Source organism: Phoxinus phoxinus, assembly GCF_949152265.1.
Source record: "Phoxinus phoxinus genome assembly, chromosome: 23".
In the NCBI taxonomy this organism is placed as follows: Eukaryota; Metazoa; Chordata; class Actinopteri; order Cypriniformes; family Leuciscidae; genus Phoxinus; species Phoxinus phoxinus.
This window is the reverse complement of record NC_136898.1, coordinates 16,398,645-16,412,923: the sequence shown is the minus strand read 5'-3', so window position 1 is coordinate 16,412,923 and position 14,279 is coordinate 16,398,645. Positions and strand designations below refer to the sequence as shown.

Sequence of the window (14,279 nt, the reverse complement as noted above, 5' to 3'; positions counted from 1 at the left end):
TTAATTTGTCATTACAATGTTATAATGGCTTCATGACAGCCAATATCAGCCAACTAAAATATACATACACTTTTAACATGCATACATAATTGTCATACAATTGAAATAAGGCCAATCAATGGATAGTTGTAATTAACACACCAAAGTATGTGATTGAAATTAACATGATGTGGATGACAATGATTTATGTATGAAGCCAATAGTTATTCCAGTATGGCTTTAACTTTACATGTATGCAAAAAATCACAGTTATTTACGTAATGGTGATTGTACGTAATGCACTTCTATTGTCACTGTCTGATTTGATCTCTACAATTTGACAAAATAACATGAGCAAAATGGCCTTGCAGATGTTTGATCAACAATCCAGCTGAAGTTATGGTGGAACAGGTTGCTGAACTCAATATGATCGCGGGTCTTTTCTCATCTAAATGGAAAAACTGCAAGTGAGACACTTTGGAATAATTTGAAGCTTTTTTAACAGTTGAAGTTTCAGCAACTTTCTCCAGATCACATTATGTTTTGGTATTGATCATGGAAGTTAGCTTGCATTTAATCAGTCTATTAATTATTTGGCATCAACTGTCAACATCTCAGGCTGATAGAAGACTGTTTGGGTACCAAAAAAACAACAGTTTGTTAATGGGTGTCTTCTGACGGGATATGATAAAGAGACTGGATCTTCTGGGTTGGAGATCAAAATAATTTTATATAGCCTTCTTTTTTATATGTTGGAACACTTAATTTGTTATATCATCTTACCGTTTGTTTGTTTATTAGCTTGCATTATTGACAAACTGTAGCCTTATGTTGCCTTAGTCACTTCAGTACCATGGACAGCGGTAATGGCGTTTTATATTTCTTCTCATACATAGTTGTTGTAATATACAAATCATTTTTTTTTTAATGACTGTGTAGTTAATGGTTGACTTTATGAAAATGGTGATACGTTTTGTTCACTTTTTGTTTTTATAGAGTAACATTCCATGTTTTGTCACTTTTACAACACGTGGTGGCACTGCAGACCAGGACTTTGAGAGTCATGAGCTCCTCCTTTACAGCAATAGAATATCCGTAAAAGGCTGCAAATAACCAAGGCTTGTAGTAGCTTCTGCGTCGTGATTTCGGATTGTATTGAGAGAGGTTTATTTAGTTGCTTTAATCGCGTTAAATCGTAGGACATTGACTGCACAATCATGGATGTCACAGAATATTATGGTTTCTGGATCATTTTATTTCTGTCTTTATGGAAATCTTCGCTTGGCCAGATTGTCTATTCCGTCTCCGAGGAGGTAAATAAAGGAACCGTGATCGGGAATATTGCAAAAGACCTCAAGATCAGCGCTCAGGAACTGGAATCACGCATGTTTCAGATTATGCCTGGATCAAATGCAAAGTATTTTGATGTTAATGTGAAAACGGGGTCGCTGTTTGTCAAAGACAGGATTGATCGCGAGGAGTTGTGTGGCTCTAATCAGAAATGCACATTGAATTTAGAGGCTCTTGCTCAGAATCCGCACAGACTTTATCGGCTTGAAATTATAATTGTGGATGTGAACGACAATGCTCCGTTTTTTATTGACACGACGTATGTTATCAATGTTACAGAGGATGCAAATGCGGGGGAAATATTTCCTCTTCCAATCGCAAAAGATTCAGATGTCGGCAGTAATTCTCTGAAAGATTACAAACTCAGTTCAAATGAATATTTTTCTTTAGATGTCCATAGCGGGCAACAGAGTATATCTGCTGAGTTAGTACTACAGAAAGCTTTAGACCGAGAGAAACAAGCCGTTATTCACTTAATATTAACCGCTGTTGACGGAGGAAAACCTCCCAAATCTGGAACATTGAGTATTGTTGTTGACGTCATGGATGTAAACGACAATAAGCCTATTTTCAGCAAACCTTTATACAAAGTTAAAGTGAAGGAAAACACACAAATTGGAACCAAAATAATTTCTGTTTCTGCCACTGATATGGATGAGGGCATCAATAGTGAAATTCAATATTCATTTCTTGGACATGGAAATACAGATGATCTGAACCTGTTTAGCATTAATTCTAACTCCGGGGAAATTGTTGTTCAAGGACACATTGATTACGAAGAACAGCCTGCAATTGAACTCCGTGTTCAGGCAAAAGACAAAGGAAGCCCTCCAAAAAGTGCACACTGTAAAGTTTTAGTAGAAGTTGTGGACGGGAATGACAATGTGCCACATATAGTGACGACTCCTCTGTTGGAAAATGTGAAAGAGGACGCAAAGTCAGGAACTGCAGTTGCTTTAGTCACAGTGTCTGATAAAGATGGAGGTAAAAATGGCATTGTTCACTGTGCGCTGAAAGGCTCGTTTCCTTTCAAACTGGAGACGTCATATAACAATCATTATTCTCTAGTGGTAGACGGACCTCTGGACAGAGAGAGTGTTTCTCAGTATAACATCACAATTACAGCTTCAGATGAAGGAACTCCGGCTCTTTCCAGCAGCACTGTTATAACTGTACATATCTCTGATGTTAATGACAATGCCCCACATTTCCCAGCACCCGTTATTAACGCTTTTCTAAGTGAGAATGGTCAAGCTGGAGGTCTCGTGACAAAAGTGACAGCTGATGATTCAGACACTGGTGAGAACGCAGAACTTTCATATTCACTGTTAGACAGTTCCAGCTCCAGTGTTCCTGTAACAACACTGATCAATATAAACTCTTTGAGTGGAGAAATATTCAGTTTACAATCATTTAATCACGAAGAAACAAAAAGATTTCAGTTTGAAGTGATGGCAACAGACTCTGGTGTTCCTCCTCTGAGCAGCAATGTGACTGTTAATGTGTTTATTCTGGATGAGAATGACAACAGTCCAGTTATTTTACCGCCTTATTCTGATCCTGGATCAGTTAATACTGAGAACATTCCCTACTCTGCTGAAGCGGGATACTTTGTAGCCAAGATCAGAGCTGTTGATGCTGACTCTGGATATAACGCTCTTCTGTCTTATCATATAAGTGAAGCCAAAGGAACGAATCTCTTCCGCATTGGAAGCAGCACTGGAGAAATAAAGACTAAGAGACGAATGAGTGACAATGACTTAAAAACTCACCCACTTATTATTACAGTGTCTGATAATGCAGAGCCATCACTCTCAGCGACTATGTCCATGGATGTTGTGGTTGTTGAGAGTCTGGATGACATAAAGACATCATTCAGAGAAGTTCCTGTTAAAGAGGAGAGTTTTTCAGATCTGAATGTGTATCTGTTCATCGCTATCGTCTCAGTATCAGTCATCTTTTTACTGAGTTTCGTGGGTTTGATAGCTGCTAAATACTACAGGACAGACGGCAGTTTCAGCAGGTACAGCGCTCCAGTGATCAGCACCCATCCAGACGGAAGCTGGTCCTTCTCTAAATCTACTCAACAGTATGACGTGTGTTTTAGTTCAGACACAATAAAGAGTGATGTAGTCGTTTTCCCCTCGCCGTTTCCACCAGCAGACGCGGAGTTGATCAGCATTAATAGTGGAGAAGACACTTTTACGCGCACCCAAACACTTCCTACCACCGAGAAGGTAAGACACTGGTGATTTCTCCTCACGTAATATTATTTATTTGAAAGAATTTTTCAAGCAAAAATAAATTGTTTAGTTCTCATTACATTTGTTCTGGAATTTTAATTATGTCCATTACTCTATGCATTGTATGTTATTGTTTATCAACTGGTAGAAGAACAAATATGCGCACACATAGGCTACACTTTCTTCCATCGGAATGAAGATACTTATAGCTATATCTACTTATTTGTGGTAAAAGCTCACTGTTGACTTTTGTATTACCTTTGAAGATATTTCAACATCCAGAGCCACTTGTTTAATAGTTTCTGGAATCCTGATAATCCACGTTGCATTTTGCTACTGCATATTCAAAGATGATCATGTGCTAACATTTTGCCATGGAGGATTATTTTATTATTATTTCCATTTTCCATTAATAATACAAACTAACTTTCATTAAAAATTAAGTCTTTTTTTTCTATTTCAGCAAATAGTCCCTTTTTGAAAATGTAGACCGTTAACCTCAAGAGGTCAAGCTACATTTTAATGTGAGCTGTTATATATATATATATATATATATATTAAATTGTATATTTAGTTTGCAACCTAAATGTAGGACTTATTCACAAAACCTATGCAAAAACCGATTCACAATGATGGTGATGGTGATTATTGTTATTATTATTTCGTGTTTGATCTTTTTTGAGTATCAGGTCAGATTTCCTAAAGCAGAATTTCAGAACTGGACAGCGACGATTGCGCTTATTGAGTGTAACATTCCTTTTATAGCTGCCATTTTTTTTATCATAACAGTTTTGTTAATGATTCAAACACGAAGTTAAAGTCTTTCCTCTTTACGAATGTGCATTTATTTTTTCAAAACATCTACACGAGATTATGTGATGGCTATTAATTGTGGAATGGACATGGATATTCATTGTGGAATGTGATTAAACAGTTTATCTGATATTTAAGATATAATGCCGCAAACCCTTCCTCTCCTCTCTGTTGTATTTTTTTCGTGGAAGTGAGTTTTAAAAATCTAAATCACACATTACAGAGCTTTTATTTCCTTACATTTAGAGGTATTCCTGGAGAAACTTTAATATTGTACTGCGATTCCATTATAAACCACCTGGAGCCGCTGTTAACCGTGAAAATTCAGAGCACCATAAATACTCGCGTATTTGTATATCTCCTCCTTCCAAAGCTCCATTCTTTAACCATATCATATCAGCAGTGTCGTCTGCGGTTGTGTAGTGAACCACAATTCAGCTGGTCTCATTTTTGATTAAATATTTGTTTGTTTCTTTTAGATTTTGAATTGTTGGTTTTGAGCAGAGATGAATCAATATGTTGGATCTATATGGACTGCGATTCTGCTGTCTTATTGTTGGACTTTATCCTCCGGTCAGATTGCCTATTCCGTCTCAGAGGAAGTGAATGCGGGAACCATTGTCGGTAATGTAGCAAAAGATCTTCAAATCAATGTGCTGGAACTGGAACCTCGTATGTTTCAGATTGTATATGGAACCAACAAAAGGTATTTTGGGGTGAATTTAAAGACTGGCACTCTGTATGTGAATGATCGAATTGATCGAGAATCGCTTTGCTCTGCTGATGAGAAATGCACGATGCTTTTAGAAGCGATGGCTCATAATCCACTCAGTCTATATAGAATAGAAATAAATATAATTGACATCAACGACAACGCGCCATCGTTTCCGATTAGCAGTCAGGTACTGAACATAACAGAAGTCTCCTCTCTTGGAGAGAAATTTTCTCTTCCTTTGGCTGAAGATCCGGATTCAGGCAACAATGCGGTTAAATCCTACAAGCTTAGTCCCAACGAACACTTTTCTCTGGATGTGCAGAACGTGGAACAGAGTGTTACTGTCGAACTGGTGCTGATTAAAGCTTTAGATCGAGAAAAACAGCCTGTCGTTCATCTAACACTGACTGCTGTTGATGGAGGGAAACCTGCAATGTCTGGAACATTAGAGATAATAGTCAATGTTTTGGATTTTAACGACAACTCTCCAGTTTTTAGCAAATCTCTTTACAAAGTGAAAGTGAACGAGAATATCGCTCTGGGGTCCCAAATCATCTCCCTTTCCGCATCTGATTTAGATGAGGGAATAAATAGTGATATAACATTTTCTATTGTCAAGCAAGGCAGTAGCAAAGCGTCAGATTTGTTTTCAATTGATCCAGATAGCGGACTTATAACAGTTAAAGGTAATATAGATTATGAAGAAAATGCTGCTGTTGAGTTGAGGGTGGAGGCTAAAGATAAAGGCCAGCCTCCTAAGAGTTCACAGTGTAAGGTGTTAGTTGAAGTTGTGGATGTGAATGACAATCCGCCCGAGCTGATGGTGACTTCTTTGGCCAGCACTATTAAAGAGGACTCAAAAGTCGGAACAGCTGTGGCTCTGATTACAATCTCTGATAAAGACGGAGGTAAAAATGGAATAGTGCACTGCAGTATTGTAGGTCAGGTGCCGTTTAAGATCGAGTCCTCTTATAAAAACTACTACTCTTTAGTTGTAGATGGAGCACTGGACAGAGAAGAAATTGCCCATTTTAATATCACAATAATAGCTTCAGATGAAGGGACCCCTTCACTCTCTAGTACCAGTGTTATCACAGTTCATATATCTGATGTGAATGACAATGCGCCACGCTTCCCAGAAGCTGTGATGAACGTGTTTCTAAAGGAAAACAGCCCAGCAGGTGCCGTTATAGCGACAGTGACCGCGCAGGATCCAGATATCAACACGAACGCTCATATTTCCTATACTTTAATTAGCAGAGACAAAACTGTGATTCCATTGATCTCTATGATTGACATAAATAGTGAGAGTGGAGACGTATACAGTAAACAATCATTTAACTACGAAGACCTTAAATCATTTCAGTTTGAAATTCAGGCGACAGATTCTGGTGTTCCATCACAAAGCAGCAGCTTGACAGTAAATGTTTTTATAAAGGATGAGAATGACAACAGTCCAGTTATTTTACCGCCGTATTCTGATCCTGGATCAGTTAATACTGAGAACATTCCCTACTCTGCTGAAGCGGGATACTTTGTAGCCAAGATCAGAGCTGTTGATGCTGACTCTGGATATAACGCTCTTCTGTCTTATCATATAAGTGAAGCCAAAGGAACGAATCTCTTCCGCATTGGAAGCAACACTGGAGAAATAAAGACTAAGAGACGAATGAGTGACAATGACTTAAAAACTCACCCACTTATTATTACAGTGTCTGATAATGCAGCGCCATCACTCTCAGCGACTATGTCCATGGATGTTGTGGTTGTTGAGAGTCTGGATGACATAAAGACATCATTCAGAGAAGTTCCTGTTAAAGAGGAGAGTTTTTCAGATCTGAATGTGTATCTGTTCATCGCTATCGTCTCAGTATCAGTCATCTTTTTACTGAGTCTCGTGGGTTTGATAGCAGCTAAATGCTACAGGACAGACGGCAGTTTCAGCAGGTACAGCGCTCCAGTGATCAGCACCCATCCAGACGGAAGCTGGTCCTTCTCTAAATCTACTCAACAGTATGACGTGTGTTTTAGTTCAGACACAATAAAGAGTGATGTAGTCGTTTTCCCCTCGCCGTTTCCACCAGCAGACGCGGAGCTGATCAGCATTAATAGTGGAGAAGAAACTTTTACGCGCACCCAAACTCTTCCGAACTCAGATAAGGTAAGATTGCAACTTGCTTGTGTATTGCAATGACTGCTTGACTTGCAAAATTACAATTTTAGAAACGATTAAGTTAAATGTTTGGCTTTTATAAACTCTCATTACAATTCATTTTCCAGTTTACATGTCTATGGGAATAATATAAAAAAGGAAATATAGTTTTTATTTCATGTTCTATTTTATTACGCGCATCCTATATAGGCCTATATGTACTCAATATAATACTTATACTGGACTACTTTGACAAATTGGAAATATTATTTAAATTTCTCACTTGTTAAGATGATACATTTTAGTTTTGCAAATTAGTTCATTATCTCGTGACTTTGGAAATACAGCACTGGAATAATGACCTTATCATACTGTTTGTATTGTATTTATTTAAGGTTTAACTGTAGCCTATTTTGTATTTAAAGAGCAAAATAACTTCAGTACCATGGACAGCGTTATTGGCGTTGTATATTCCTTCTCAATATTTGTATTTGCTGGAATACACAACACACCATTTTTTTTTAAAATATATTTCGTAATGATTGCGTAGATGGTTTAGTTTGGAATTTATGAAGACGCAGATACGTTTAGTTTGCTCTTTGTTTTATAGGAAAGTGTATGAAGTAATATATCATTGTTTCATCACTGTTACAACACGTGGTGGCACTGCAGACCACAACTTTGAGTCATCTGAGCTCCTCCTTTACAGCAACAGAATATGCGTTGAAAGGGTGCAAATAACCAAGGCTTGTAGTAGCTTCTGCGTCGTGATTTCGGATTGTATCGAGAGAGGTCTGTTTAGTTGTTTCAATCGCTTTTATTAAATAAATCGCAAGACATTGACTGCACAATCATGGATGTCACCGAAAATTTTGGCTTCTGGATCATTTTATTTCTGTCTTTATGGAAATCTTCGCTTGGCCAGATTGTCTATTCCGTCTCCGAGGAGGTAAATAAAGGAACCGTGATCGGGAATATTGCAAAAGACCTCAAGATCAGCGCTCAGGAACTGGAATCACGCATGTTTCAGATTATGCCTGGATCAAATGCAAAGTATTTTGATGTTAATGTGAAAACGGGGTCGCTGTTTGTCAAAGACAGGATTGATCGTGAGGAGTTGTGTGGCTCTAATCAGAAATGTACATTGAATTTAGAGGCTCTTGCTCAGAATCCGCACAGACTTTATCGGCTTGAAATTATGATTATGGATGTGAACGACAATGCTCCGTTTTTTCCTGACAGCATGTATGTTGTAAATGTTACAGAGTTTACAAATGAGGGGGAAAGATTTCCTCTTCCAATTGCAAAAGATTCAGATGTCGGCAGTAATTCTCTGAAAGATTACAAACTCAGTTCAAATGAATATTTTTCTTTAGATGTTCATAGCGGGCAAAAGAGTATATCTGCTGAGTTAGTACTTCAGAAAGCTTTAGACCGAGAGAAACAAGCCGTTATTCACTTAATATTAACCGCTGTTGACGGAGGAAAACCTCCCAAATCTGGAACATTGAGTATTGTTGTTGACGTCATGGATATAAACGATAATCAGCCTATTTTCAGCAAACCTTTATACAAAGTTAAAGTGAAGGAAAACACATCAATTGGAACCAAAATAATTTCTGTTTCTGCCAGTGATATGGACGAGGGCATCAATAGTGAAATTCAATATTCATTTCATGGAAATACCGAAGAAATGAAATTGTTTAGCATTAATTCTAACTCTGGGGAAATTGTTGTTAAAGGTCAAATTGATTACGAGGAAGATTCTGCAATTGAACTCCGTGTTCAGGCGAGAGATAAAGGCAGCCCTCCAAAAAGTGCACACTGTAAAGTTTTAATAGAAGTTATGGATGAAAATGACAATGCACCAGAGATAGTTACGACTCCTCTGTTGGAGAGTGTGAAAGAGGACGCAAAACCGGGAACTGCAGTTGCTTTAGTCACAGTGTCTGATAAAGATGGAGGTAAAAATGGCATTGTTCACTGTGCGCTGAAAGGCTCGTTTCCTTTCAAACTGGAGACGTCATATAACAATCATTATTCTCTAGTGGTAGACGGACCTCTGGACAGAGAGAGTGTTTCTCAGTATAACATCACAATTACAGCTTCAGATGAAGGAACTCCGGCTCTTTCCAGCAGCACTGTTATAACTGTACATATCTCTGATGTTAATGACAATGCCCCACATTTCCCAGCACCCGTTATTAACGCTTTTCTAAGTGAGAATGTTCAAGCTGGAGGTCTCGTGACAAAAGTGACAGCTGATGATTCAGACACTGGTGAGAACGCAGAACTTTCATATTCACTGTTAGACAGTTCCAGCTCCAGTGTTCCTGTAACAACACTGATCAATATAAACTCTTTGAGTGGAGAAATATTCAGTTTACAATCATTTAATCACGAAGAAACAAAAAGATTTCAGTTTGAAGTGATGGCAACAGACTCTGGTGTTCCTCCTCTGAGCAGCAATGTGACTGTAAATGTGTTTATTCTGGATGAGAATGACAACAGTCCAGTTATTTTACCGCCTTATTCTGATCCTGGATCAGTTAATACTGAGAACATTCCCTACTCTGCTGAAGCGGGATACTTTGTAGCCAAGATCAGAGCTGTTGATGCTGACTCTGGATATAACGCTCTTCTGTCTTATCATATAAGTGAAGCCAAAGGAACGAATCTCTTCCGCATTGGAAGCAGCACTGGAGAAATAAAGACTAAGAGACGAATGAGTGACAATGACTTAAAAACTCACCCACTTATTATTACAGTGTCTGATAATGCAGAGCCATCACTCTCAGCGACTATGTCCATGGATGTTGTGGTTGTTGAGAGTCTGGATGACATAAAGACATCATTCAGAGAAGTTCCGGTTAAAGAGGAGAGTTTTTCAGATCTGAATGTGTATCTGTTCATCGCTATCGTCTCAGTATCAGTCATCTTTTTACTGAGTCTCGTGGGTTTGATAGCAGCTAAATGCTACAGGACAGACGGCAGTTTCAGCAGGTACAGCGCTCCAGTGATCAGCACCCATCCAGACGGAAGCTGGTCCTTCTCTAAATCTACTCAACAGTATGACGTGTGTTTTAGTTCAGACACAATAAAGAGTGATGTAGTCGTTTTCCCCTCGCCGTTTCCACCAGCAGACGCGGAGTTGATCAGCATTAATAGTGGAGAAGACACTTTTACGCGCACACAAACTCTTCCTACCACTGAAAAGGTAAGACATTGCAACTTGCTTGTGTATTGCAATCACTGATTGACTTGCAAAATTAAATTTTTAGAAACGAAATTGAATGTTTGGATTTTATAAACTCTCATTACAGTTCATTATCCAGTTAACACGTAAAGGAATAATATAAAAAAGGAAGTATCGTTTTTATTTAATTTTCTATTTTATTACGCGCATCCTATATCCTATATGTACATAATGTACTCAAGATGATACATACTGGACTACTTTGGCAAATTATTATTTTAATTTCTCACTTTTGTTAAGATGATATATTTTAGTTTAGCAAATTCGTTCATTATCTCGTAACTTTGGAAATACAGCACTGGAATAATGACCTTATCATACAAACTGATTGTATTGTTTTTATTTAAGGTTTAACTGTGGCCTATTTTGTATTTAAAGAGCAACATAACTTCAGTACCATGGACAGCGTTATTGGCGTTGTATATTTCTTCTCAATATTTGTTTTTGCTGGAATACACAATACAACATTTTTTTTTTCTATTTCGTAATGACTGCGTAGATGGTTTATTTCTGAATTTATGAAGACGCATGCGTTTAGGTTGATCATTTTATAGGAAAGTGTATGAAGTAACATCTCATTGTTTCATCACTGTTACAACACGTGGTGGCACTGCAGACCACAACTTTGAGAGTCATCTGAGCTCCTCCTTTACAGCAACAGAATATGCGTTGAAAGGGTGCAAATAACCAAGGCTTGTAGTAGCTTCTGCGTCGTGATTTCGGATTGTATCGAGAGAGGTCTGTTTAGTTGTTTCAATCGCTTTTATATTAAATAAATCGCAAGACATTGACTGCACAATCATGGATGCCACCGAAAATGTTGGCTTCTGGATCATTTTATTTCTGTCTTTATGGAAATCTTCGCTTGGCCAGATTGTCTATTCCGTCTCCAACTCAACTCAACTCAACTTTATTTATAAAGCACTTTCAACACCACAAGTGGAACCAAAGTGCTGTACAGAAGGTATAAAAGAGAAAATAAAAACATAAAAACAATGCAGACATACACAACTTACAAAGCGTTATCAAATGCTAAAGAAAACAAATACGTTTTAAGCGCACTCTGAAAAGCACCCAACGAAGGACAGGATTTTATAGACAGAGGAAGGTTATTCCAGAGCCTAGGAGCTGCAACAGAAAAAGCTCGATCACCTTTACATTTTAAACGGGATCGTGGAACCATGAGACACAATTGGTCGTTTGAGCGCAGAGATCTGCTGGATTGACAGCGAATGATTAAATCAGTAACATACTCAGGTGCTAGACCATGCAGAGACTTAAAAACATACAACAACGCTTTGTATTGAATTCTATATTGTATGGGTAACCAATGTAGTTTAATTAACACCGGAGTAATGTGCTCTCTCTTCTTAGTACCGGTTAAAAGTCTGGCAGCTGAGTTCTGAACAAGCTGCAAACGGGAGAGTGAAGCCTGACTCACACCCAGATACAACACATTACAATAATCCAAACGGGATGACACAAAGGCATGAACAACCTTCTCCATATCGTCAAAAGAAAGGATAGATTTCAATTTAGATATTGATCTAAGATGGAAGAAACTATTCTTAACGACAGCATTGATTTGCCGGTCAAATTTAAGCTCAGAGTCAAAAATGACACCAAGGTTCCTCACGCTAGACAGTTTTTTCCCAGGAAACAACCCCAGGCAGTCATCAGCCACACAGCCCTTATTTCCAAATAAAATCATCTCGGTCTTATCCTCATTTAGTTGGAGAAAGTTTTTCGCAAGCCAACACTTAACTTCGGCCAAACATGCATGAAGAGACTGAATGGCACATTTATGCCCATGTTTCAGTGGTAAATAAATTTGAGAATCATCCGCATACAGATGATACTGAATCCCAAATTTTTCAAAAATCGAACCTAGAGGGAGCATATAAAGCGAAAATAAAATTGGTCCCAGTATAGAGCCCTGTGGAACCCCACACACAAGAGGGGCAACGGAAGAAGAATAATCCCCTAAATTGACTGAAAAAGACCTATCCTTCAAGTAGGAAGAGAACCATTTCAGGGCCAAGCCCTGAATACCAACCTGATCCCTAAGACGATCAATGAGAATGTTATGATCAACCGTATCAAATGCCGCTGAAAGGTCTAATAAAAGCAAAACAACACGGTTTCCAGAATCAACACTTCGTAGGATATCATTAGAGACCCTCAAAAGAGCGGATTCTGTACTATGACCAGCTCTAAAACCTGACTGGAATCTATCTGAAATGTTATTCCTCATTAAAAAATCATTAAGCTGTGCATTCACAATTTTTTCCAGTATCTTAGAAATAAAAGGCAATTTTGAAATCGGACGAAAACTACTCATGTCAAAGGGGTCTAAGCCATTCTTTTTTAAAAGGGGCTGAATAACCGCATGCTTAAAACTAACCGGAACAACACCAGATGACAAACTAATATTCATAATAGACAAAATACTAGGGCCAATTGAATCAAGTACCTTCTTAAACAGAGAAGAAGGGAGCACATCACCAGGAGACTTGGTGGGCTTCATATGAGCAGTTATATCATTAAGCTGATGCAAAGAAACAGGCATAAAACTGGTCAATTGGTTCAAAGGGTCAAAAGAAGCAATACAATCATTGCCAACAGAAGAAATCTGAGATCTAATTCCATCAACCTTGCCAATAAAAAAGTTTAAGAACTCTTCACACATGTCAGCGGAAGGAATGAGTGAAGGAGTAGCAGTAGGATGAAGAACTGCATTTACAGTGGAGAAAAGTACTCTAGAATTATTACAGTTTCTGGAGATGATAAATGAGAAATAATTTGATCTAGCCAATTTAACAGCTCTTTGATACTCGTTCAAACGGTTCTTCAAAATCTCATAAGAGACTTGTAATTTATCTTTAACCCATTTGCGTTCAGCCCTCCTACACTCCTGCCTAAGAGCACGGGTAGTACTGTTCAACCAGGGCTCCGATTTAACTTTTTTTCCCCTGACTTTGACAGGAGCCACAACATCTAAAATCTCTAAACAAGAAGAGTTAAACTGATCGACCAACTCTTCTAAACCCATACAGGGAGAGTGTGACTCAGTCAATGAAAAAAAAGAAGAGACATTAAAACCAGCTGAAAAATTACTAGCTGTGCATGGATTGAGTATGCGAGATGAAACCGAGGCAGGAACAGTATTACCCGACGCAACACAAGGAAAGTTAGAATTTAAAATAACAGTCTTATGGTCAGAAAAGACAGTATCAGCAATCTTCACGCTATCAACAGAGAATCCCAGAGATAATACAAGGTCAAGCGTATGACCACGTTCATGAGTTGGACCCGAAACGCTTTGTAAAAAATCAAATGACTCTAGTAAATTTAAAAATTCTTTGACGAGGGGCTTTGAAGGGCAGCACACATGTATATTAAAATCCCCCAAAATTAAAATATTGTCAAAAGAAGAGACAATACCAGATAAAAATTCAGAAAACTCCTGTATAAAATCCCCATGAAAGTTTGGGGGTCTATAAATCAATACACATAGCACAGATTTAAAAGAATTCAGTGTAATTAACTGAGATCCAAAAGTGCAAAAAGACGCAGAAGGTGAAAGTCTACACTTAAACTTGTCTTTAAAAACAACTGCAAGACCCCCACCACGGCCAACAGACCTAGGGGTACTAAAAAAACTGCAACCAGGAGGAGAAAGTTCAGAGAGAGAAGTCATTTCACCAGTATTAAGCCAAGTCTCAGTAATAAATAAAAAATCTAGTTCATGAGAAAGAAAAAGATCGTTCA

The 14,279-nt window shown here is 38.1% G+C and overlaps 2 protein-coding genes across 2 annotated transcripts; both read left to right on the top strand.

The window, feature by feature from the left end:
• Nucleotides 1-1,194: 1,194 nt before the first annotated feature.
• On the top strand, nucleotides 1,195-3,581 carry LOC306991358 (protocadherin alpha-8-like; the record flags this gene model as incomplete). Its single annotated transcript, XM_079599092.1, has 1 exon — nucleotides 1,195-3,581. The coding sequence occupies exon 1, from the start codon at nucleotides 1,197-1,199 to the stop codon at nucleotides 3,579-3,581; it is 2,385 nt and encodes a 794-aa protein (XP_079455218.1). The 5' UTR covers nucleotides 1,195-1,196.
• A 1,310-nt stretch (nucleotides 3,582-4,891) lies between these two features.
• Nucleotides 4,892-10,508, top strand: LOC306991357 (protocadherin alpha-2-like; the record flags this gene model as incomplete). Its single annotated transcript, XM_079599091.1, has 2 exons — nucleotides 4,892-5,974; nucleotides 9,183-10,508. 2 exons carry the CDS (start codon nucleotides 4,892-4,894, stop codon nucleotides 10,506-10,508), a joined length of 2,409 nt encoding a protein of 802 aa, XP_079455217.1.
• Between the last annotated feature and the right edge of the window lie 3,771 nt (nucleotides 10,509-14,279).